Source organism: Homalodisca vitripennis, chromosome 2, assembly GCF_021130785.1.
Source record: "Homalodisca vitripennis isolate AUS2020 chromosome 2, UT_GWSS_2.1, whole genome shotgun sequence".
In the NCBI taxonomy this organism is placed as follows: Eukaryota; Metazoa; Arthropoda; class Insecta; order Hemiptera; family Cicadellidae; genus Homalodisca; species Homalodisca vitripennis.
Genome location: NC_060208.1, coordinates 132048485 through 132075102, shown reverse-complemented (window position 1 = coordinate 132075102; position 26618 = coordinate 132048485). Strand labels below are relative to the sequence as shown.

General features: G+C 33.1%; 1 protein-coding gene across 1 annotated transcript in view; it reads right to left on the bottom strand.

Moving 5' to 3' along the window:
* The window catches only part of LOC124354746 (sodium channel protein 60E-like), a 748213-nt gene that overhangs the window by 186045 nt on the left and 535550 nt on the right, over positions 1-26618 (bottom strand). The window contains exon 3 of the mRNA XM_046805417.1: positions 2793-3001. Coding sequence (XP_046661373.1) covers positions 2793-3001 — 209 coding nt within the window. The remainder of the gene's footprint in view (positions 1-2792; positions 3002-26618) is intronic.

Genomic DNA, 26618 nt, shown 5'->3' with positions numbered 1-26618 from the left:
TACAAATTTATATTATGCAGCATCTTAATAAGGACAATTTTGTTATAGTTATTGTTAAGATCTGATAAGTATGTGAATCTGAAAAATTAAAATTTATCGAGCTAATATTTTATATAAATATTATTTATTAAATAATTGTAAGAAATCGATTCCAGATACTCATAATATAGTTTATTTTCGTTTAATATTAAGATTTTAAATAACTTAGCAGATTAGGTATCAGGAAAGGCAAATTAATTACGATATTGCTTGAAAAATAACACATATGTTGGGATTTTGTATTTATATCTCATAATTTAATTTCAAGGTCTGTTTGGAGGGAAGCAACCATTCCTGTACGTATTCTTATTTGTGTAAACAATATTTTGTGAGAAACCGTGTTTGTAACGTACAAAGGTTACGGATTTTAATTCAAAATTTACTCTGTAGGGTCTTGGACAACTTAATCATCATACAATATATATATTGTTGTTGCTTATATAGTTATTATTAAATATTGTCATATGTTATGTTATTGTTTAAATTATTTATATTGTTGTTAACTTATTTATTTTTATCACTGTTAAATTTATCACACACATCAATTTATTGAATTTTTATCTATTTATTATTGTTAAAATATCATTATTATTGTTATTATTATTATTATTGTTATTGTTATTGTTTCTAACTTATTTATTTATACATTGTTAAATTTGATGCTTTTTTCTGTTAGTGTAACAACATAAGTAAATTGGTTGAGCAGTGTATATGGTGAGAAGTGATAGGTGGCGCCTTTATAGGGTCACAAAATTAAGTGAAATTGTTTGGTCCTGTGTGGAACTTCTTTACTAATTGGATTAGTTCGGAGCAGAATAAAGTGCTTGGTGGCGCCTTTAAAGTTCCACATACAGAAATTCAAATGTGGGAAAGTTCTCCTAAAACTGATCGTAATTTATGTCCAATTGTTAGTTGCTTTTTGTTACTATTTAATTTACTCGTTATTGTTATGGATTTTAGTCGTTTTTGATATTCTTATCAATGTATCTGTCACTTATTTAGACTATCTTGGTAAATTCTCATTGATATAATATAATTAATAAGTAGTAGTCAAGTATTCTTGAGTCTATAATTTGTTATTGAATGGAAATGGTGTAACCGTTGATACAATAAATAAAATAAATAAATAAAATAAAATAAAATAAATAAAATATGATCTCTCAGATTTATGAAATGTTTTCTCACAATAACGAAAATATGTTGAAAAGATGCAAGTACAAAAAAAGTTGTTTTTGTTGAAGGTGATGTTTGTTTTCTGTAATATAATTCATGTAAAGCGTATCACGTTGTTTCCATACTTTGTAATAAACATAAAAAATAACATAAAAATTTTGTTATAAGCGATTGCTGCAACTGGAAACATCTTAGCAATTTTTTATGTTTAATTTGTTTAGTCCGTTTTAATAAATTGAACACATTACTGCATTGCTCCTAGTAATAATTTTGTGATATTGTTAAACATAAGCACCTCTTTGTGATAAAATTATTTCTTATTTCTATATTCATGTAACTGTCACTCAACGATTAGGAGTTGTCTCTGAAATGACCTGATGTAGGTCATGCAGTGCTGAAACATCGTGCGCCATTTCGCGTGACTTTGCAGCTGACCTCTGCAGTAAATATGTTATTCTATGCAGATGTACAACATGCATTCATAACTAAATTGGATTCGAAAAGCGGACTAATGTTTTGAATTAGAACACATTTGCCACAGCTTGATCATGACAAATGGAAACTTAATACAAACATAAAAACGCATAACAAGGTGTCTATAATTTATCTGAAGGATATACGAGTGACATGAAAGCTTTGTTAGGTCGAGTTATTTATTAGAAAATCCCCTTAAGAGTGTTCAAACTTATCAGAAATTAAAAAGACACTCCCATTTTTCGAAGAACTTCGTGAAAATATTGACGTTATAATAAAGACAATAAAGCATTAGCACTGTCTCGAGAGTTGTTGCTTTTTATATAGGGTATGATTGAAATCCGATCGGTGGGGGTGTGGGAAGTGAAGGTGGGAGAGCGACCATTCACCTTTAGGGTGGTGCGGCGTCTGTCTGTTCATTTTGTGGCTGGTCCAACAACAAACAGGGCTACAAACTTGTGTTGCATCAATCTCTCTACTGACTGTTTACACGGAGTTGGTAAACTGTGTACCTTTTGGTCACTGTTTGTTTAGGAATGCTCAACTCATATAACACCCCAACATCGGCCAATGGTTGACCATCCTGAAGCCGATGTGTAATAATTGGCTTGCCTATTGTTAGATGGAAGTGGTCCATACACCTGTTATAACAATCTCCACGCACACTTAACATCAACGTTCTTGCATAAAATAATTTATTTGTGTATGTATAGAATACGACGATCAGTTGTGCTTGCGAAAGCTATTCCCTCAAATCGAACGCTTGTTGGTTTTACTGTCAAAAGTATTATTGTTGAATTAATAAAGACTTCACAAACAGATATTTAAAAACTAAATTTGTTTAAATTTGACAAAAATTTCAAGAGCATTGAACATTTTGAGTACAAATAAATATTATCCATTTCAACTTAATCACAATTTACAACTTTATTACTTGAAATTGTTAGTATTTTACAAGGCTTTGAAACTGTGGAAATTCAAAATTATAGGCGAGACACAATTAAATAGAATGTATTAAACAATTTGTCACTTGTGTAACAAACAAGTTGCGTGAAAGATATACAGTCAATACTTTCATAAATGGCAGTATTGAATAGCCTACTTACTCGGCCTCTTCGACTGGGTCGGTCTTGGCAAGGAAGACGCAGTTGAGCAGGATGGTGGCCATGACGACATAGTCGAAGTACTGATTGGTGGACAGGAAGATGCAGGTGCGGCGGATCGTGTTCCAGGGTGAGAACAGGAAGAAGGAACTGGTGGCCGTGAACCGGTGGATGTAGTTCTTTCGGAACCGTTTAGACACCACGCAGAACGTCTGAAACAGAAAGTAAATTTGTTTAAAGATTAGAAACTAGGAGTTATTGCAGAAGGAGACACATCTCAGAAGGTGATAGTTACAATGTGTACATACTTATCTGTTTTAATACTGTGTGATGATATAATAGTTACATGAGTGAGCTAATCCACAGTTCATTTAATTACTGAAAGTAGAAAAAACTAGTATAATGAACATTGAACAGGTCTTATAAGAGCTTTGCCTGGAACAGTGAAAATAATAAACTTACGAGCTTTAAAAATACATTTTTGCCAATGAGTGGCAACCGATAAAAATATTAGTCATGGTTCATATTATTATAAGATAACAAATATTATGTGTATAGTGAGTAAGTTTTTGTTAGCTTTGTTATTGTTAGCAGAACAGTTAACATATAAATGGAACGTGGGGATCTGACTAGTGAAACTGCTCCAAGAATAAAAAGATAAAAGAATACCACGAACATATGGTGAGAATCCTTTCGAAAGTTTTCAAGTAAAACGAGTTCTATGACTGTAAAAGTTGTTATACAAGAGAAAGAAATGTTATAAACAGGCAATAAAACTATACAAGATTAATTGGAAGAAAAATATAAATTGGAAATTGAAGACGAAATTGATTACTCAAAGTAATATTACAGAGTCCTAAGAAGGTTAGACACAAAAGATTAGTACAGCTGTATGGTACCAAACAATTCCAATAACTTAATCGTATTACAATTATTTAATCTTCCAGTAACTTCATTAGAACAGTTTATGTTTGATATAATTTAGTAAATACTTTGAGGAGTTGGGAGTATTTGAAAATTATACGGTATTCAAAAAGGTTCTCCATATACAATCTGAAATTCTGAAACAAAAGGACAATAGACTAGAAATTAACAATAGAAGAATAGGTAACGACACCCAATAAGACTTTTAACAGTAGAGAATATACGTAAATTTGAAAAGAGTCTGTTTTGCGTGGCATTGTGTGAAAGAAGAACCATTGGTAAAGAGCTTCATTATAGTGCAGTCTTTTAAATCCAGTTTCTATGCAGACCATCTTTAGGCTCACGATGAAGACAATTACTAACGAGAACTTTTATAATTTTTAACAGCTCCCAGAGCCGCTTTACAGCTGTGACAGCTGACTCCGAGTGTTGTCATTCACAATGAAGTTATCCATGGAAGTGCATATCTAGCTATTTGTCTTTTAAACTTTCATCAATTTAATAATAAATGCATTCACAATAATAGGTAATATTATTGTGCAGTATTAATTTCAAGTTATAACATAAAAACCAAATAACCTTTTGAACATTTGAATATAACGGTGAGTGTGGAGATATATATGTGTGTTTTTTTAGTTTATTAATGGTCTTCCCAAAGTTTTTCGTGTATTCAAAGTTATATTGGAAGATCTTGTTAAAAAACGTTGCATTATCCGGATGTTGTACGTATCGCAAATAGTTTTTCTTGTCTCGATTAAAAATATAATTTGTACACAGCTGGAGTTAAACATTTCGGGCACTTTGGTTCTATTGCCTCGCTCTTTTAGCGCGCCTTAGTGGACTTGACCGTTGTATTCTCTTGTCGCAGATGTTTCAGTTTAAAAAACGCCAACTAAAGAAGGATATTTTATAGTTTTCACGTATTATGAATATTTGAAAAAATTAAAAGTACGGACACCGTTAAAAAAATCGAAAATGTCTAAGATGTAATATAAGATAACATGGTTTCTTTAGAATTACATTTTGAAAGCTTTTTAGGTTTGACCAAGTCAAATTTAAACTATATTTTATTAGAATTTTAGTTGATTTTATGAGAAAAAGAGAATAAAGGTGACAAATTCCCTCATCCACCGGAGGAGCGAGGAGAGCACTGAAGTGGGATGAATCCTTTGAACGCCACCTTGGTCAAATCCATTATGTTTTTAAAATGTGACTCTAAAAAAACCCGTCTTATATAAACTTTTCGAACAATAAACAAACGGTATCCATGGTTTTATTCTTCCATTGTTTGAAATATTCAGAAAAAGTGGAAAACTATAGAATATACTACTTAACTTGCTTACGCTAATATTATTTAGTAGTTTTTATCTTAACACATATTTACAGTAGCAGTACAAAGACGTTAAATTTGCTACGCAAGTGGAGGGAGAAATAGAGCTGAGGTATGTGGAATCCTGTAACTCCATCTATGTATAAGGCTCTAACAAGTATTTTTTAATGCAAAAAACAAAAATTATATTTAGTGAAACTAAAATTCCAATTCCAAACGGTGCAATATCTTTTTCCACTGAAATACTACTATATGACATAAAATAGTGCAATAGTGGTCAACCAGTATTGGTATGAGTTTAGATCAAGCCTTGACATTCTCAGTAAACATCAGTATTAATGGACGGTGTAGACCTTGAATGAAGTTGAGTGAAGTGAAGAAAATCAAGTAACAAAAAGGAATCTCTCTCGAAAGAGGATTGTGCAAAGCGGCGCGCTAGTTTCCTAAAAGGAGAACACATAGAAAACTAATCAAAGAAAAGAAATATTCATATCCGTATATCACGCTATGCTTGTGGAAGTAGAGATGAACGGGCCTGTGTTTACATTCATCCCCAGTTCCCGCACGGGTTCTATTGTTATTTACCCTTCTTTGTGCAATGGCTTGCCACAATACACATCTGCATTGTTGCTTTAAGTCGATTGTTTTCTGCCCAATTCGCTCCGTCTTTTGACTGCCATTCAATGTGCTATTAGAAAATATTCCACCTTACATTTGAGCAGCCTGAAAAATCTGCAAGTTTATGATTTTTTATAAATAAATCTCAAATTTCCACCGTAGCACACTTTAATGTAAATTTATAGTTTGCTATTGTTAATGTGAGATCGTTGATTAAAATATATTGTATGCGTAAAGTTTCAAACAAGTAAACGTTTTGTATAACAGACAAGTATTGCTTGTTTTTAAGACCTGTTTGAAAATGATTATGAAAAAATTATACACTTTCTCCCTTAGACACTAAACTATACGTATGATATGTTCATATTAATAATCACTAATATTATGAAAAAAACGTAACAAATATATTCTTTCGCAACGGTAAGAACAAGACCCATCTAGTTCATATGGGTGTTAGGTTCAACACTGTTTACAAAATGTAACTTTGATCTTGTGATGATTTGTATAATTCAAGTTATCTATACTGATGTAGCAAAAATGAATATTATGGAAAGAAATTGAAACTTTTTTATTTAATTTAAAAAATATAAAAGTTAAATTGCCTAAGTTTGATTCCCACAGGCCTTTTTAGTGAAATTTGAATGCTGCTTGAAAAAGTTTGCTATTGAGATGTTATGATAACCATGCGCAAAAACAATTTTATAGTTAAAGTTGCATGTTATTTAATCTAATAATTTTTTTATAAAATTTAAATTCCTAATCAAGATTATAAATACCATAATCCAATTGAAATGTGTTTATTATTATGGGAAATAGAATTTTTGTTTCGTTACCAGAATCGGACGTTCTGTTAAAACTAAGCCAATTACGTTATAATAAAAATTAATTTTTAAAATAAAGAGGTAACTATTTAAATAAGACAATTTGAATTGAGGGACGTTTCAAATCTATTTTAAGTCATTTTTTCAAAGTTTACAGTCTGGAAAATAAAAGATTGTGCCGTGTATTAGTTATTTTATCACTTAATTTCTCAGAACTAATATATTCTTCCATGATATGATAGTGGGTTGAAAGAAATTCAACGTTCTGAGAAAAAGTTTTATGATTCGTTGTTTATAAATTATTTAAGAGAGACAGTTGTTAAGAAAAGGAATGAAACATCCCGCTATAAAATGCAAAGTAAGGGATGGAGTAACGAAGGGACATCAAGTTGTGACCTGTACGTGATCGGAAATCTTAGTACTTTTCTGTTGATTCATCATCGTTAGTTTAGTTTACAAAATGCACCAAATGAATCAAGCTCAGACAAACGTCTTATAAATAAAGAGAGTATATGTACGTTCTAATTGAAAAACATAAAATAATTTATATATTTATACAAAATAATGAATTATGTTCTAAGCCCATCTATGTGGCCAATCTCTTTCAATGTTTTTCAGTTAAAAATAATAGAGCATAGATATACACAGCATGGGAAGGCTCTTAAATTTCTTCTAGATCAAGTTATCAAGTTACGTACAAATCCAATTTCTCCATTCTTAACACATAAAATATATTCATGCTGACCTTTGAATTGAAGCAGCAATTTCCTCTACTGAAGGGTTCATGTGAAACATTTACATTCCTACCTATACTACGTAAGGTAGATTGATAATTGTATACAATTTTCCTTAACACAAAACTGAATGTGTTTAGGAAATATTAAACCTAAGAGAAGTTTAATTTCTGAACATCAGTTAATTCTTCGGAACAGCACGTATTTTCAATGTTCTTCAGTAATGATGTGACGATTGAAAGATTTCATTTTATTTTTTGTTCGTTTACAAATTTTTAAGAGTATTGATTATTGGGAAACAAAAATACGCTTTGTGTCGTTGTTTAAGATTAACTAGCTAAATGATGTATTGATTTTTTCAATGTATGTAACATAAATTCGTTGTTCCGAAGAGGTTTCAATAAAGGGAGCAATAAAAATAGAAAACGTTACAACATAAGGAAGGATACACTCTGTTACATCGACCGTTATTGGTTAGTAATAAATACTCAAAAGGATTCCCGACTCAAAGGGAATGTCATATTAAGGTTTAAATAAAGAATTTATCTGAAAAGACTTTCTGATATTACCAGTCAGTATTTAACTAAGCGGAACGAAATATTTTCTTATTTTCATTATGAATGAGATAAACTATAATGATTGAAAACAAAACATTTACTATGACAAATTTATATTTAAAAAAGGCAATCCCAATATGCCTGAATTAAATTTTTACAAATGTCCTCCTGCGTTTTTAATGGAACTAAAATGTATAATATGTATATTCAGTGTGCTAAAAATTGTATGACTATACTCATTCAGACTAATTGTATTCTATTTTATGAATGTAAATTCTGTTTTATAGTTTTAAATTGGTGCATACGATTTTGGAATTAAATATGTACGTTATTAAAAAGAGTAGAACAGCTGCCACTTGGGTCCCAACATGAGCTCTTATGGAGTTATGCTGGACCAACGGAAGAGCAGAAATGGTGGCTAGGCCACGCCTTCTACCCCCTCCTCGCCACTACCCACGCCCTTTGCCCCTCCTAACCCCTTTCCACGACCAATGGGAACCACCTAATGGGAGAGCACTTGATAGGGGAGTGACTGCGACTAGCAGGTAGTGTCATGTTGACGGTAGGTTGTAAAATAAACAAAATACAAATGGGAAAGCTATAAGACGTCTAGTTGCCCAACTATTTCATTTATTTATTTATGTATTTATTTATTTACATTCCAACGGCAATACACCAATGTACACTTTACAACAAGTTGATGGCACATGTTAAGAAGAAAAAAAAACAGCAAAAAACTTAACGAGTAAAACAAACAATTGGATATAACAATAGCTATGCTACAAGATGCTTAACTGTCAATGCAATGCCTTACAACTAAATCTGACATTGAATACTTAAATACTTACACAACGAAGATATCCGACAACTCAGCCACAAATGCTAATAATACGGCGACTAGAAAGTACTACGAATCAGTTAACAAAGATAACAGAAAGAACAAGAACAACGGACTTAATAATAACCATAACAAAGCAAAAATAACAGAGAAATGAATAACAAACGAATAAATAACAACACTATAGAATAACAACACGATAGAGAATGTGATTAATAACAAAAAAGAAATTGCAATAAGGCTATGATTATGACTAGAAGAGATGACTAATGCAGGTCTGGGCTGGAGTCCGCAGCAATGCATTTGATGGCTCGAAGGGATGTGGAGAAAAAATCCACAGACGAGCAAATGTCGTTGCCGAGTCGCATCAATCGTGGGATGGGGCTATGTCGGAGGTAGTTCCTGGCGGCATGACTCAGCTCGAACAAATGCTGCTCCCTTGTTCCTGTGGGGATGCGAAACCGGATCATCTCAAGTAGGCTGAAGCAATTGATCTGGCAGTTTATGGAGCCTGTACAGGAAGGAGATGTCAGCAACTCTTCGTCTGCACTCCAGACTCCGAAGACCATACGCAGCCGACAGCTCGTCCACTGAGACGTCAAAGTATCCCATCCCAGAACGGCATCCCAGAAATCGCACAAAGCGTCTCTGCACTTGGAACAACATACCTCCCGTTTGAAGGTTATTTTTTGACGATGGAAGGATTGTGAAGGAAACAGGATTTTTCCGGACATTTGCCATCGTTAAGTGAAACAAGAAAACAGTAACACTACGTTTCGAGATCTGCAATCTGATCTCTTCTTCAGGTAAAGAACTAACCTAATACATAATTACAAACTAGGTTAAAATAAACAAATCTTACTAAAGCGTTGTGGCACGCCTGAGTCAGGAATCACAACCTACATGTTGTATGTCAACTTCACTAACACTAAAGACATGCACTTAATAAAAAAAACTATACAAAACACCAATCATTAAACTAAACTACGGAATACAGGTCACAATATGTCTTCACTCGTCTACTAACCATTTACGACCTATTTGTTTATTTTAACCTAGTTTGTAATTATGTATTAGGTTAGTTCTTTACCTGAAGAAGAGATCAGATTGCAGATCTCGAAACGTAGTGTTACTGTTTTCTTGTTTCACTTAACGATGGCAAATGTCCGGAAAAATCCTGTTTCCTTCACATACCTCCCGCCCGTTTCCATGCTGACTTAGAGGTAGACGAAAACATGCATATCGACTGCGATACGATATTTATAAACAGTAAAGTACTGGACTATTTATCACTTGCATGATGAGTGTGGACAAGTTTGGACGACAGTTCAAAGCGAGGGATTCAACTTGACTTCCGAAGGTTATTATGACATTTGGAGAAAATCAATCGCTAAATATCAGTGGATACGTTAAAACATTGTTGACCCACAAATACACAAATACATTGTTGTGGCGGTGTATTCGTGACTTCTAAAACAAAAATAACAAGATAAGAGACTGATTATATTATCTATGACTGCAGGCCAAAAACTGCAGTCTGCCCAGACGAAAGCGAAGAGTCATACGAGCAGGAGGTGTTATCTCTAGTGTCTCTAGTGTTATATCTCTAGTGTTATAACAAGGCGATCTACCTTCAACTTTTTGATTCCAGGGTATTCTTTTTTGAGGACCAGGCACATTTTTGAAAAGAAGAATCCATAGGGGTGAAAAGAGGGTGGATTTATTATACAAGGCCTGTTATTTGTGATATAGCCTACGATACATACAGTGACTTGGATCATCCTAGGCAGACAGACAAAGAGTTAGCGAAGGGGCTCTCTCAGCTTTAAAGTTAACACCGGCGCCAACTGTGAAAATTCTCGGCATAGAGAGTTCTGCTGAATACAATGAAATCATTACTGGATTGGAATATCATACGCATAAAACGTACGCTTCTACCACGTTTAGTAACAACAATAAAATACTGATACCAACCAGTTGTCAGGATCTAATAAAAGCTCCTTTTTAAAGCACACTAAACGTTATGGGTACAGTAAGCGGTAAGAAAGTAGACGGTACAACAGGAGCTAAAGTGCCTTTTTTTTAACAACGCGATCACTTTTCTCTTTGATGATGTTCGTTAAAAGATTTGTGGTGTGGAAATTGATCGCACAATGAATGTCGCTGTAGCCAGTTCGAAAAAATATGTTATCAGCTCGTACTAAAGACGACAATGATCTGAAAAATGCATGCTAGTTTGGCCCCGGTGGGGAAAAAGAATGGCAAATATTCTCGTTTTCTTTATACATACGACTTTTGTTGGGATTCGCAGATGATCACAAGCGAATAGTTTTGAATATAAAAAAGATTTGATACTGCTGCGGACGACGACCATGTTGAAGATCACCATTCTGTGCTTGTGTGTGCCTCACATCTCTGTATCCGACTTTTTTGAAAAAGATATTACAATACCTATACCGTTTAGATCGTGGAAGTTATACGAATACCTAGTACTGCCACATAACTGAACGTCAATATTATGGACGGTAAAACATCTTCAATATTACAGAAGTCACGATACGTGATTGTAGCTTTCCAGACAGAAAGGGTTTACTGAGAAATTAAAAAAAACATGTCGTGTTTTGACAGTTGTAAGTTATTGAAGATCGGTCTGTATTTAAACACACAACATTTCTCTTATGAAATATTCACGAAGACACTGCTATATTTTACAAAATGTTTGTAAGATTTCAATACTCCTATTATACTCCTATTATGGCGGTATATGTAGTCTTGGCTAGTCTGCTGTCAGTTTGGACAAGTTTTTAAATAGAACACTCTGAATGTGTTGATTGTTCACGCCAAAACGATTCGGTAAGTCTGAACCTGACGATGTGCGGCTGGAATTCTAGGCCAAGTAAGCGTTTAAGGCTAATACCACTGCCTAATATCTACTGCTTCATGAATCGTACTTGGCTTACGCACTGCTCAAGGGGACGGTAAAGAAGACGATAAGACGTGAATATAATACGGTTATAATTGCGAAATCTTTCAGTTTTAAATTATACACCACAATAGAAGGTTCACGACAGATAAATATAGTTCTTGATTTTGTGGATGAAATTCGTAGACTAATCCAAAATCACCAATAATGAAACGAACGAGGGATGGCTACATGCGTTATAGTGGATATGCGTACACCAACGCGGATTGATGTACTAGACACTTGTGTATGTGTTATGATTGATAGCCTTAATGAAACATCACTTAGACATTTAAATAAAATTTATCATATCCCTGTGTCAAATATGAGGATGATGTAGAAGATGATAGTGAATATACAGTATCCTCTATCATCTTATCAAGAGGGAGAAGAGGAGGAATGTTAATGTGTGTGTCAGTGTCTAATACGTCAGCACTTAAGGGTTGGTTTAAGGTGTATAGAGTCAGTCGTGATCATGGAGCGAAAGAGTGAATACATACTGGCTACTGCTGCAATGTTGAAGGAGGAGCAGCTGGTAATCAACCTATGGAATTAGACAAGTATAAACCTATCCGTAAAAGATCAAAACAAAATCTTCCAAATCTAGTCGTCGGTATGTTTCTAAAGACTCTTCACTTTCTTAACCCGGATAGTTCCAAATACTTAATTATGGGATGGTTGACCATGGCAATGGTGTTGGTATTTTCATGAGGGTAAAAAAGAACATTTGCGTTTTGGAAATCCAAACTTTTCAACATTCTCATAGAATGTGCGAATCAAGTCACCGGACTCTTGGAATCCACTATATGATACAGTAGATCTAAAAGCGGAAGTGGAGAGAATATGGTAGTATGCAGAGTTGTAGGTAACCAGAATATTGTACTTTGCGTTGAAAAAAATACATTAACGCAATAATACCATAGTTTATATATATATATATATAATATATATATATATATATATATATATATATATATCTCAAAAGTTTCTTAATAATTGTTAACATTTTGTAAATGCACTCTGGATGTTTTAAGAAAAAAAATGAAGATGCGGGATGATAATTACGTGAGAAATATAGTCAATTTAAGTAACGGGTAGAAAATTTTGTTACTAAATAATTTGAAGCTATTTACTGTATATGCAAGACAATATATCTAAAGATGTAATCATATTAAATAGTATGTAATTTGAATTTCAAATAAACGCGAATCAATATTAAAGCGGTTTTCTTCAGGCTTTAAAGAATGTTATGACTGATCATTCTATATTTTGGATTTGGTATATAGTATGAATTATACTATATACATAAATATATATTTTAATTACGACCCTGAGTTTTAGAGTAGAGTGATGGAATCCTGATGTCAAAAGAGCAAACCCGTTTTGTGTGAGAATTCACGAATAATATGAATGGCTGTGCAGTTTCATGGCGTTTGGTCGAGTGGGTTCCGACATTTTAATAGCTTCTATTTATTTTATTTTACCTTATGAGAGTAGTAAATTGACTAACGTTATTCATATCCTAAGTTTTAAAGCTTTAAAATATGTTTAGATATTTTCTGAAACTTAATTACGTTTAAGCTCTTAGACTTACTAGAGCCGTTAAATGGAAATAGAAGGTTAAAATCGACGTTCGAAACCAATTGTTTCAATTATAAGGTACCATGTACCGTAGAAGAATATTATTGTATTCTTATTTCTAGGACCCACATACAATTTAAAGATCCTTGAGGAAAAGTCATGAATCGGAGTTAGAAACATTGTCTAGAGAGTAACTCTGAGGTGTATATTAGCAATTTTCTAGTGATTAGTTAAGCACTTTTGATATCTTAATAGTTTTTACTGGCGATTACGATGACAGCTAAGATAATTCCATATGTTGTGCCACAAAATAATCCGAAAACTACGTAGGTCTCATAGAAACAGGTAGAAGATATCATCTTCTTCTATGGATACAGTCACTCTATCTAAAATAATCCACTATACTATTTTGCAAACCGTGCAGTGCAAATATAGTTCTATAAAAAGAATAGTAAATTAAAATTTTACTATTAGAGGACGTATCTATTGAAGTTAAAAAGGGATCAATAAAATAATTGGATTTGTGGTTGAACGGTTGAGTGCAGAGCAATCGCTATGATCACTGTGCTATTCAGTGTCCCAGCCTGTTAAATAACCAACATGGAGATATGGGATCTAGTCTCTTGGGCCTTAGTAAGCGGCTTTCGATAATCCTTGGTGCTCGGTAACATTATCATAAACCAATTCTACACAGTAATCATAGAGCAGGATAAAAAATTAGCTATACCAATAGATAACATGTTGTTTTATGTATACAGTGTCCAAACAAATCAAAGAACGAGTGAAATCAATAGTTATTTTAAAACCTTCATGCAAAGTTCCAGAATTGGTAACGTTCTACATGCTTTTGGGCTTTGTAGGCATTTCTCTTACTTTTAGTGGATTATTTATACGTAAGTTATACGTAGTTGAATGAAAATCAAACTTGTGACAATACGTATTAACATCTGCTATTTAAATATCTAGTTTAGAATTGTGCGCATAATACATAACTATAATATATATTATAGTACACATAAAACTATATGGGTATATAAGAACTCTTCACATTTAGAGTAGACTTAAAATAGTTTTTTACGGATACGCAACCAAATTTTTAAAACTTTTTCAACACTGAAAGTCTCTCTATAATCAATGCATAACTGCATATTGTTTCGTTCAAAATTTAAAATAGTTCACCTAACATAGACTTGAAGGATTTTTGAATTTGTAGTACATTTGGTTGTGTGACAACATTGAATAGTGATGTAACTGGCAGAAAATAATAAAAACTGCTTCCTTATAACTGAAAATATACTGAAATATTTGAATTGCTGAGGTTTTCTTGTAGACTATTAAAATACACTGTGTTTTAATCATACACTTATTGGTGTGTATAGCAGTACAAAGTACACGTGCAAAAACATGCCGAAAACTTTCTATTGTACATCCACATCCAATTTAATCGTGAAGTAAACCGTTGATAGCAATGTTTAAGGTCCTTTTACAAGCTCCATTTTTGACGTACTACATGAAGACGTACATAAAAACTCACTGTGATGGAATTAAATATATGGTTCACCATTATACACACGTATACTTTTAAAATATCCAAGAAAATGTCCATACAAGTTATGATCTACAACTGAAAAATATTCAAGAGTCGAGGCTCGTAAACAGAAAGTGTCCATATAGTATACTACGAAGTAAGTGAAGATGACCTTTGTGCCGGAAGCTAATCGCATATTTTATCAACGTAATGTTTTACAGGAGTAATCAGATTAGATAAAAGGAAGTGACGTATCCAACGTCTAATGCAAGAATAAAGTCACACCTTACCTCGATTTGCTCTTATCTTTTGCGAAGTTGAAATTCTAAACTTTAGACGATTCCACAGTCTCAGCTGCACTGTAACACTTCTAAGGCCAAGTCGGGTGTTGTGTGATTTTAAAGCTAAACGTGAGAAATTAGGCTGTAAAGTTTCACAAATATGGGTTTCCTATAAATTTTTTACTGAGTTTCCTATAAACGAAACAGTGTTAAATAGTCATCGAATCTTACTAAAATACTGTATGTTTCAAAGGTATAATCGTTATCTTATTTGTACTAAAAACAAAACTCAATAGTCTCACGCTATAATCGTGACTGAAGTATAAAATATAAATTAAACGAGGTTCATGCAATATATGCTAGTTGACAATGACTTCACTTAAAGTTGTTATAATTTTAATAAGCTTTGCAAAACAGCCAATCACTGTCTCAGTTATGATCAGACAATGAGAATAAATATTCACCTACATTACACTATAACTTTATATTTTTCAGTGTAGGTCTTATCTTAATGATTCTGACATCTAAAGAGCTCGATTTCAGTTTCTTCGCCACAGACTTATTTTGGACCTCTTCAGATGAACAAGTAATTCCAGGAATCAAGTAAAAGTAAAGTAAAGATGTCTTATTTTACCAGGAAAAGTTCGGGCTAAGATGCCCTCTCTAACACTTAACCTTAAAGACCAACGGCTTAAAGGTGACTTCCAAACCACCACCAATGGCCGGGCAGGCGGGCTGCTTGCAAGGACAGGATCGCTCAGTGGTTACCCATCCAAGCAGCAGCCACGCTCGACGATGCTTGATCTGGTTATATGCAATAACCGTTGTACCCGTTACACTGCGCCATTGGAAAGTCTATGACAGGGTCGGATTTCAGACGCTGCGCTGCGCAGAAAGGAGGTATACTGGAGCAGAACTCAACACTCGCAATAGAATGTGGGTAGTACCATGCACATGTTTCATTGTGCCCATTTTTATAGTTTTTTGTTTATTATTGTATTTGAAAATGTATATTATTGTTTGGGTTTAGGCTATTAATTAATTAAATCCATGTATATTTCCATTAGGAGCCTGCCCTATGCCTCATGATTCCGAGTGTGATTTGGTAACCATGTTATAAATTATGGCAGCTCTTAATTCAAATAGCTCTTAAGTTAACTAGGGATGTGTTGGCCAACCAGTGCGCTATAGATGAGGGGGTTTTGTTATCTGATGTAGTAATAATTATTTATAAAAGATATCACGTTTTACTAAATTAATTGTTCGTCAGTGTTATTATTTCTTTAACTGGTAAAAAATGTTAATACATTTAATAACTATAACTATAAGTTTGTGCACGCAATCCACGTTTTCTTTACTTGCCTTATTCAGTAGCAGTGAGCCGCTAGTAGTCTAACCTATACTACGCGACCATGGAAGCACGCTTCCCTGTTCAAAGTCAAAGTCAAACCTTTTATAACATACAATATAACCCACTCCGTAGGAAAGATGTGGGTACATCAGGCCGTAATACGCCGCCAATAGCACCTGACTTGGACAGTATTTAGCTAAATATCTTAAAACATAAACGCCAGATGCTAATTTTGAACAAACCGAATAAATGTGAGCATTCCATGTCAAACCTCGATCAATGTATATTATAAGGAATTTGAAAGAGTAAACTTCTTCTAATGTGGAATCTCCCAGCATGATGTAGAGTCCAACATCCAAAGTCCATTGGTCGCAGGGCGAAATTCATAACATGAGATTTTACGGAATTTGTTGTGAGGTTGAGGCTATGAAAGTGTTGGACACAGTTGTTAAGATCAGCAAAAGCTTTTTGTTCCAGCTGTTGCAACAACATAAGTATGGGTTCGTGGATGGGGGCGTTACTATGGTGGCTCACAGATTTGTACAGTAAAGAATCAGATAGAGGATTCTCTTAGACCTAATCGTTCTCGTTTCAGTAACGTGTCATCTAGTCGTTAATTAAATTATGGATGGTTAATAACCATTCCATTTATGGGCTATATACTGTTATTTAAACTAACTGTTTTATTAATATGACAAGATAGAGTACACTATATAACGAGATTCTTTCAGTCTACAGTCTGATTTATGTTATTGTTCTATAATAGCTATTTCGAAATCTACAAGTAACTGGTAATTGAACAAACTAATTGAAATAATGGAGATGTTATACACATTATGGCCGAGATGATGGAATCTCACCTGAGAGGTGAGAGGGAGGATTATGGCCTCGAATAGCTCGGGTACACATGAGAGGATAGGAGACAATGAGATGCTGCGAGGTGACAATGGAGCCTTGTTGTCGAGATACATTGGCTGGAGCTGCACCACATTTGTCTGTACACTAGTATTCATAGATTGGGATGAGTTTCGTCTATTGTTCATGTTGGATCGTGGCAAAAGAGCTGTAGATGCTACTGGCAAAATAATACATACGCATATTAATTCAACCGTAAGAAACTAAAAGAAAAAATATGTGTTACACTCCTGATTTGACATCTATCAATCACTGAATTGCAATTTTGTTTAACTGGTGGCCAGTTGTATTGTGAAGAGTATAGACTCTTCACAATACAACTTTTGTATTTTTTTCACAGATATCAATAGTGATATATGTGAAAAACTATTGTATCATTAATACATGTGAAATATCAGGAAGTTAAAAAAAATAGTGATGAGTGAATAAGTGAGTATGGGCTTTGACTTTTATATACAGAGATTAAGTGAGTAAATAGTAAACAGTAATGCTGAGACTTTTGGAGGAGCTTCTTCTTGATCAGCGATGAACCACAGTCATGTATTGATCATATATTTCTAGTAGTATGAAAAAGTTATAACAAGAGAATTAATTGATAAAAAGAAGATACATCTGTACTGGTAAACATTTTCGAAGTTTTCAAATACATTTGTTTTCCGATTTTTAAATGTTACAACTACGAGTATTTTATTATAACATAGCTGGGAATGGATATTAAATTGTGTAAATATAAATAACAGTGAGATGTTCTGAATATTAGGTACATTTACCCGTTAAAAGCGAGGAACAAGAGAGGAAAAGGTCATTCCAGCTATCTGGCGGCTGAAGAACCCGAGCAGTTAGGGTAGCTAAATAGAGACGATACATTTAGTGGGTGTTATCTGAGACAACTTTACAGGCAGCAACCGTTTCAGCTGAACCTGGCTGCTCTCTTGCTTGCTGCACTCTCTGCTATTACAAGGCTCTCTATTGCTTTGTTAGTGTCAGTCAATGTTTCTGGTTTTGATTTTATGTCTTAAATTTTAACGTGATAACACTGTAGAGTCTCAATTATTGACTTTAATCTCTAGTCCCGTCGTAGTTATTAAAAGTAATGCATATACATGTTCTTTTATTTTAATTCCGGGTTTTTGGTATTGATGTTATAAACAACCCTTGTGTGAAATAAAACAAAGTTTTGGTTGTACATTTATCTTAAATTTGAACTCTATTTCAACGTATATATCCATACAAAATAATAATATTATCAGATAAGAAACTTGTATCTACAAGAATTCTCAAGTATAAAGCATAAACTAACACATGATACATAGAGCGAAGTTTGAAAAATAACATATAATAAACTTTACAAGCTAAGTAAGTAAAACAATGCATAAACAAAGCAATATTTTTAATATACTTTTTAAGCTATTAAGAAAGTTGTAGGTTTCATAGCTAAAAGTAACACGCCGTTTTTTGTATTTCTTTATAAAAACTGTTAGGTATGGCGTAACATTATATTTTTTTATTAGTTTTGCATATATTTAACATAACTTCTTGGAGAAAGGTAAGAAGTAAATCAGAGGCTATCCTTATTTTAAGTTTATGACTGAGCTTAAAATAAGTTAATTAACTTACAATGTAGGAATATGCCACACCGCGTGTTGCGTAAAACGTATCGCTGGAGTTGCATGCAAAATTTCAAATTGAACCTAACTTCATTCTCGAGATGTCTTGTGGGACAGGCCGAGGTAATGATACAGATAAATATTGTTTACATTACAGATAGAAAGGAATTGGACCATTTTACTTAGAGATAGGCTTCAATGGCGTTCAACCAAATGCGATGGTCGAACATTCAAAATCATAGAACTCAATAACTGTGTAAAAATGAAGTTTCGTGTAAATTTTAAACTCCTCAACGGAAATATTTCTCGATATCTTGCCTCATGATGCATTCATATTTTAGTAAGTTAACTTAAGTTTCATAGCAGTGTGCTGTAAGTTCTAGAGCTAGGCCGAGTACTACAACGCAAGAGTGCAATAAAAACAATTATACTCACCAACTTTTACCATGAACTATTCACTCTAATATTTTGCATTTCACTCTGTGAAAAAATATAATATTGTAAGCTAAATGGTATGTAAGTAATTTTGTTCAGTTGTTTTCAAATTTATTTATTGTACTGTTTTCTCGTTGCCAATTCCAAGCGTTAAGCCAAATCCCATTGAGTGATGTGGGCCATCATAGATCTCTGTGTTTACTACACAGGAATGAAGCTTCGAGCAAAATGTCAAGTCTTTAGGTCAATTTGATTTGAAATATCGTGCGGAGAGACAAACAAATTAATATTTGGAGGGGTTGGAAAATATTTGCGTATCGGATTCACTACCACTCAGCCGATATAGCATAGATATATGCAGTTTAATGAATTTGTAAGCAAAAGCTGTAACTAATATTCAATAATATAATATAGCTTTAATCATTTAGGAATCAATTTAGGATGAAATCTCAGAACAAGCTGAATGTTTAGTGCTGATAGCGTAGGTATATACGCAAGTACGTGAAATTTTCATAATCATTTAAGTTATAATCATAATAAACAACTACCAATGCTAGTACTAAACACAGAATCTCAAGAAGCATACAAAGAAAATAATTTCTTCTACAATATAGTGCATACAAGTTATTCGTCAACTTACATAAGATAAATGTGTAGAAATGTTATAACTGCTCATTGATTTATTTTGTTTCCGAGTTAACGAAGTAAAAATTATCAAGTTAAAATATCCCTTCCGTCTTAGTCGGAAGAAAAGTACATTTTATATAAGGTCAACTTAAAATGCCAAATTAAGGATGATTTATTACTTTATTTGTTTGATTCGTATAGTTCGTATAACACTTACGGGAGAATAACCCTCAATATTGGCATGTTAATATAATCGTACCCCTTTAAAATATTTTGAAAGTCTTTTTTATATCACGCACTAACTTAAAAGATTGTATCATTAAAAACCCTTAATTATTAATCGCATTAACAGGAACGCGTATCAGATTAATGATTACATCAAGAATGGATACATAATGAATGATAAAAGAATTTACCAGATAAGCTCTGCTAAAGTTATATCTCATGAAACTAATACAAAATACAGGATGATACAGAGATAGAGATCCCACCAATGAACTGAAAGCATCTGGTGATATTTTGCATAAAAAATCCACGAGACCTCTTAACTAAGTCTGAGAACTGCCAAGACCTTGCAGTTCACTAGTGAAATTTTAGAAATTGTTTCATATTTGTAAAATGCGATTGACATTAATTATAATATATGTCCTTTAAATTTATTAAAAACTAAAGCTTCCAGCCAACAATTTGGTTAGACTTTGGACCTGACAGTGAAAATAAAGGTAAAATTCATGCATACAGCCATATCCATTTTGAAGAGTCCAGTTTGTGTGGATGTTGCCAAGACTGTTGAGCCTACCTCTAGACACTAATAGAGACTACTGTGAGGACCCTTGGCAGACCGAGAGGGCCTCATTTGTTGCCTACCACACAGTGTTCACACCTCGGATAAAACTCGTAGTTTGTGTCTAAAGCTATCACTGACAATATTTTTCAGTTGCAAGAATCTTTTTTATTTTCAATATAAACCTGAAGCACATAGAATATCATCTATTTCCCCAAACATATTAAAAGGACTGTTTTCCTATAATATTGAATTTACATAGATATAGATTCTCATCATTAGGTTATACTTCTTTTGAGTGTCAGTCTCTTAGATTAGTGATAGGGTTTGGAAAAATGCTATATCCATGGTCCACCCTCCTATCTACCTGGATACGTCACGTTGACTGTATTAATTCTCAAGAGTTTCATAGATCAGTGATATCATTTGGAAAAATGCACACCTCTTTGCGTGTGACATCTATCTGGATCCATAATTTGATAGCATCATTAATGTGAAACTTTCAATAGGGAGTTTAATGAAACATGACTCTTAACCTTCCTAAGAGAGGCTTCATCAAATGTCTTTGTCTTTGCAAACCAGTGCGATATCTTGTTCATTTGAGGGTTCAGTTAGAGATGAGCAGTCCAAAAAACACAACATCGCACCCGTACCACATCATACTTACAAAAGTATGCATTGTATGGTTTTATACAAAAGCATAATAAGAAACCCAGGTACTTTTGGGGTGTTGTTCACAAACGTCTGCGAGGCCAGTGTTGGTAGTTTGGAAACCCCTATGTCTTCCTAAAATTAAAGCTGCATTAAGACCGCTAATATAGAATAATTCTGTAGTAGGAGAGTCAAAAGTACGTAAGATTGTATGAAGCATTTGTGACCTACATGGAACTGGACTATAAGATGACTCATGCTCTACTGGGAGTAACAATAGATATGTAAAGTAAATCAATGACATCCAAAAATTTGTATAAGATTGTATCAAGCATTTGTGACATCTGCAGGTAAAATTTGTATTAATTCACCCAATCACATGTCATTGCACCACATTCACAAGCTAGTAACCTGTTAAAGGAGTATCGTAAAGGTACGTTCTCAAAGTATGAAATATCCTCAGGCAATCTTGATGACAGTAAAGAACAACTCATCTGCTTTGGTGGAGCAGGTTTTGGAGCTGGATCGGAAACCATTATTTGAGTAGTAACATATTACGTTTCTGGCATAAAGTGAAATGGAACGTCAAGTGTTCCTGGCCATCGTTATCTATTGATTTTTATTGATAATGAGAGAACAAATAAAATTTAAAATTAAAGTAAAATGGGTAGAATTAGTAAAATGGGCAGCACTAAAGTAGTAAGTTGAAGTTTCCAGAAGACATGGAAATTGTGCCCTACATGGAACTGGACTATAAGAAGAGGCCAGATGAGTTAGGAAGATATGACTCATGCTCTACTGGAGTAACAATAGATATGTAAAGTAAATCAATGAGATCCAAAAATTTGTATAAGATTGTATCAAGCATTTGTGACATCTGCAGGTAAAATTTGTATTAATTCACCCAATCACATGTCATTGCACCACATTCACAAGCTAGTAACCTGTTAAAGGAGTATCGTAAAGGTACGTTCTCAAAGTATGAAATATCCTCAGGCAATCTTGATGACAGTAAAGAACAACTCATCCTCCACCAAATTCTGCTTTGGTGGAGCAGGTTTTGGAGCTGGATGAGATCGGAAACCATTATTTGAGTAGTAACATATTACGTTTCTGGCAAAAAGTGAAATGGAACGTCAAGTGTTCCTGGCCATCGTTATCTATTGATTTTTATTGATAATGAGAGAACAAATAAAATTTAAAATTAAAGTAAAATGGGTAGAATTAGTAAAATGGGCAGCACTAAAGTAGTAAGTTGAAGTTTCCAGAAGACATGGAAATTCAAGACGCAGACATGCCCTACATGGAACTGGACTATAAGAAGAAGAGGCCAGATGAGTTAGGAAGATATGACTCATGCTCTACTGGGAGTAACAATAGATATGTAAAGTAAATCAATGAGATCCAAAAATTTGTATAAGATTGTATCAAGCATTTGTGACATCTGCAGGTAAAATTTGTATTAATTCACCCAATCACATGTCATTGCACCACATTCACAAGCTAGTAACCTGTTAAAGGAGTATCGTAAAGGTACGTTCTCAAAGTATGAAATATCCTCAGGCAATCTTGATGACAGTAAAGAACAACTCATCCTCCACCAAATTCTGCTTTGGTGGAGCAGGTTTTGGAGCTGGATGAGATCGGAAACCATTATTTGAGTAGTAACATATTACGTTTCTGGCATAAAGTGAAATGGAACGTCAAGTGTTCCTGGCCATCGTTATCTATTGATTTTTATTGATAATGAGAGAACAAATAAAATTTAAAATTAAAGTAAAATGGGTAGAATTAGTAAAATGGGCAGCACTAAAGTAGTAAGTTGAAGTTTCCAGAAGACATGGAAATTCAAGACGCAGACATGCCCTACATGGAACTGGACTATAAGAAGAAGAGGCCAGATGAGTTAGGAAGATATGACTCATGCTCTACTGGGAGTAACAATAGATATGTAAAGTAAATCAATGAGATCCAAAAATTTGTATAAGATTGTATCAAGCATTTGTGACATCTGCAGGTAAAATTTGTATTAATTCACCCAATCACATGTCATTGCACCACATTCACAAGCTAGTAACCTGTTAAAGGAGTATCGTAAAGGTACGTTCTCAAAGTATGAAATATCCTCAGGCAATCTTGATGACAGTAAAGAACAACTCATCCTCCACCAAATTCTGCTTTGGTGGAGCATGTTTTGGAGCTGGATGAGATCGGAAACCATTATTTGAGTAGTAACATATTACGTTTCTGGCATAAAGTGAAATGGAACGTCAAGTGTTCCTGGCCATCGTTATCTATTGATTTTTATTGATAATGAGAGAACAAATAAAATTTAAAATTAAAGTAAAATGGGTAGAATTAGTAAAATGGGCAGCACTAAAGTAGTAAGTTGAAGTTTCCAGAAGACATGGAAATTCAAGACGCAGACATGCCCTACATGGAACTGGACTATAAGAAGAAGAGGCCAGATGAGTTAGGAAGATATGACTCATGCTCTACTGGGAGTAACAATAGATATGTAAAGTAAATCAATGAGATCCAAAAGTTTGTATAAGCCAGATTATAGTTTGCTTTATTTGTAACCTTAATAAGCGTTTCTTGTAAGTAATCTTAGGTTTAATTAGTTAGGTTGAATATTAATTAGCTTTTACAAATTGTGACCTTTTTATAAATCTCTGTGTTTCACTATCTGTGGTAAAATCTTAGCTTTATATTAATATTCAGACAATTTTAACTAAACATGCTATATATGTTATAATGTATACAAATCTAGTTTAATAACAGAGAAATAGAAACGACATCATTTTGGAAACTTATAATTATTATTGTATTATTACTGTATTTGTAAAGTTTTCCAGATTAGAAATAAGCCTGATATCATACAAATTATACCTATTTAATGTTAAGAAGAGTAAAAAAATGATAAGGCAAATCAGTATTTCTAGAATTATTACCCCATTTGGTAACTATATATTTTCAACTTTTCAAAACGTGTTTTAAATATTTCTTTTTATCATGAAGTGATATGTTTAATTTATGTTTTTGAGAAAATAGTTTCTTTTTTTTTTTAAAAAAAAAACATGATCTGTTATATTATTTATGAAATGGTACACTTTAGGTTCCCACCTACTAAGGATAGTTACTAATTTCAATATTTAATTCTACATAATTCCATATAAGAATTATTTTACACTACTATAGTATGGAATTTCAGCAAACGCAGTGATGACGCATTTAGCGAATTATATGAAATATAATTTGAGTATTTTGAATGATGGAGGACATGTCAACATTACAATAACTTATATTTCAAAATATTTATCTCAATTAAGGAGTACTTGTTGAGAAGTTAAAATATGTAAAAATACTCCTTAATTCATATAATCAACAAATAAAGATCTAAAATTCCTTTAGTTCGTCATGAGTTAAAAATCCGATACCCTTATTGTAATATCACAGCACTAAAAACATGTTCTAATATATTCTTATATTAAAGGAGAAAACTGATTTAAGAGTAAAATGTGCAGGAATATAACCAAGAAGAGAAAAAGGCTTTATAAAAGAGGCATGATATACAGTAGAAACAGCTGACCTAAATATTGGAGTCTCCGTGAGCTCAATAGGTCTCTATGACTGAGTAAGCCGATTTGCACTGATCGCCAGTGTGTTAAACGAAAATGTCAAGGCTTCAAATTCGATACATGTAATTATCATTTGTATATTTTACAGTTACAATCACAGCTGTTATTATACAGCATCTTAAATTAAAATAAAAGGAAAGAAATAAAAACCACGATAAGTGAAACGGATCCAAAAGGTCTGCTATGAAAGTATAAATTTTGAGTTACGGAATACGCATATATTATAGATTACTGAAAAAGAAACTATAGTTTCATGAATGAAAGGAACTGTTGGCATTTCTCCAATTTCTTCGATAAAAATATCCATTTCTGAACCACCAAAATTAGAAAGTAAGTATCAAACAATATCTTCGCATACACATGAGTGCATACGTATGCGTTGCACAATATTCAAGATCTAACAAATAAATCGATTTTGGTCCAGCTAGGCACATATATTCAGTCATTTAGAGTCTTAAGAAGTTATATTTTTTTAAAGATTTTCTTAAAATTATTTTATGTAAAGAAATAACAAAATCTGCAAATCGTCCTAATGGTTTATTATTATTGTTCACACGTTTAAACCGTAGCATACTCAATAAGATGGTTTCATATCTATGTAAAACCCACTGTTCCAAAATAAATAAAGAAATTAGTGTTAAATTTAAACTAAAAACATACTGTCGGGTCTATTAACCTTGGAATGTGAGTAAAACATCTACAAAGAACATTTAAACATTAAAAATAAGTGTCTTAACTATATACTCTAACAAACCAAGATGTTATTAAAGATACAGCACATTAAATAGAAATGTTACTTTTTTCATCCAAACAGTTAAAAAAAACACACACCCATCTGAATAAAACATTCTCTTAAACAGCTTTAAATACTGATTTTTCCAGTAATGCAGGCAGGCTTCATGATAAAAACAAAAGCTTGCCTTCAAGAACACTTTGATAGTACAATCGGTTAAGAAAATATTTGAGTTATATTTTTGTCTCGTTTATCTACTACCAATTCAGATTATTATTTTGTGAAATAATTCAACCCAGGAAGAGGTGGGTTACGCTGTTCAGGAATATCCAGTCTAATCGGTCATAAAATTTGATAAATAAATCTAACCACAAATGGCAAATAGCCCTACTCCATAATTTCGTCATAGCTTTCGTAGTTGCACTGAGATAAAAGAATCTTAACTATACTGGAATTTTGTCAGGCAAAATATTGCAAAAACAAAATATGATGTGAAACCAGAGTCATATTTCAACTACAAGCTGCATGGAGGTAGAGATTGATAAGTTATTCACAAGTGACAGAGTTAGGAAGCGCTTGTTATAGACTTTCTCTCTAGGGACTTGGTCGATGAACTGGTAAACAAGGCAACATCTTCCTCTAAGCATCAATGTCTTCTTTAACCTTGGTATTTGTTGGGAGATAAAAAAATATAGTTTGCTATACATGAGTACTTACTACTTTTCATACATAGACTTTAAATCACCACAATATCCAAATTAAGACATTATATTTCAATTAAAATTTGCATTATTAGTAAATTTGGTGGGTTCTTTAAAAACAAACATGTGTAGATTTCTCGTTAAGAGTAGTATTATAGTTAGAATTACGTTCTAATCGTAGGCCAAAGCTTCTATCGTAGGTTATTGACA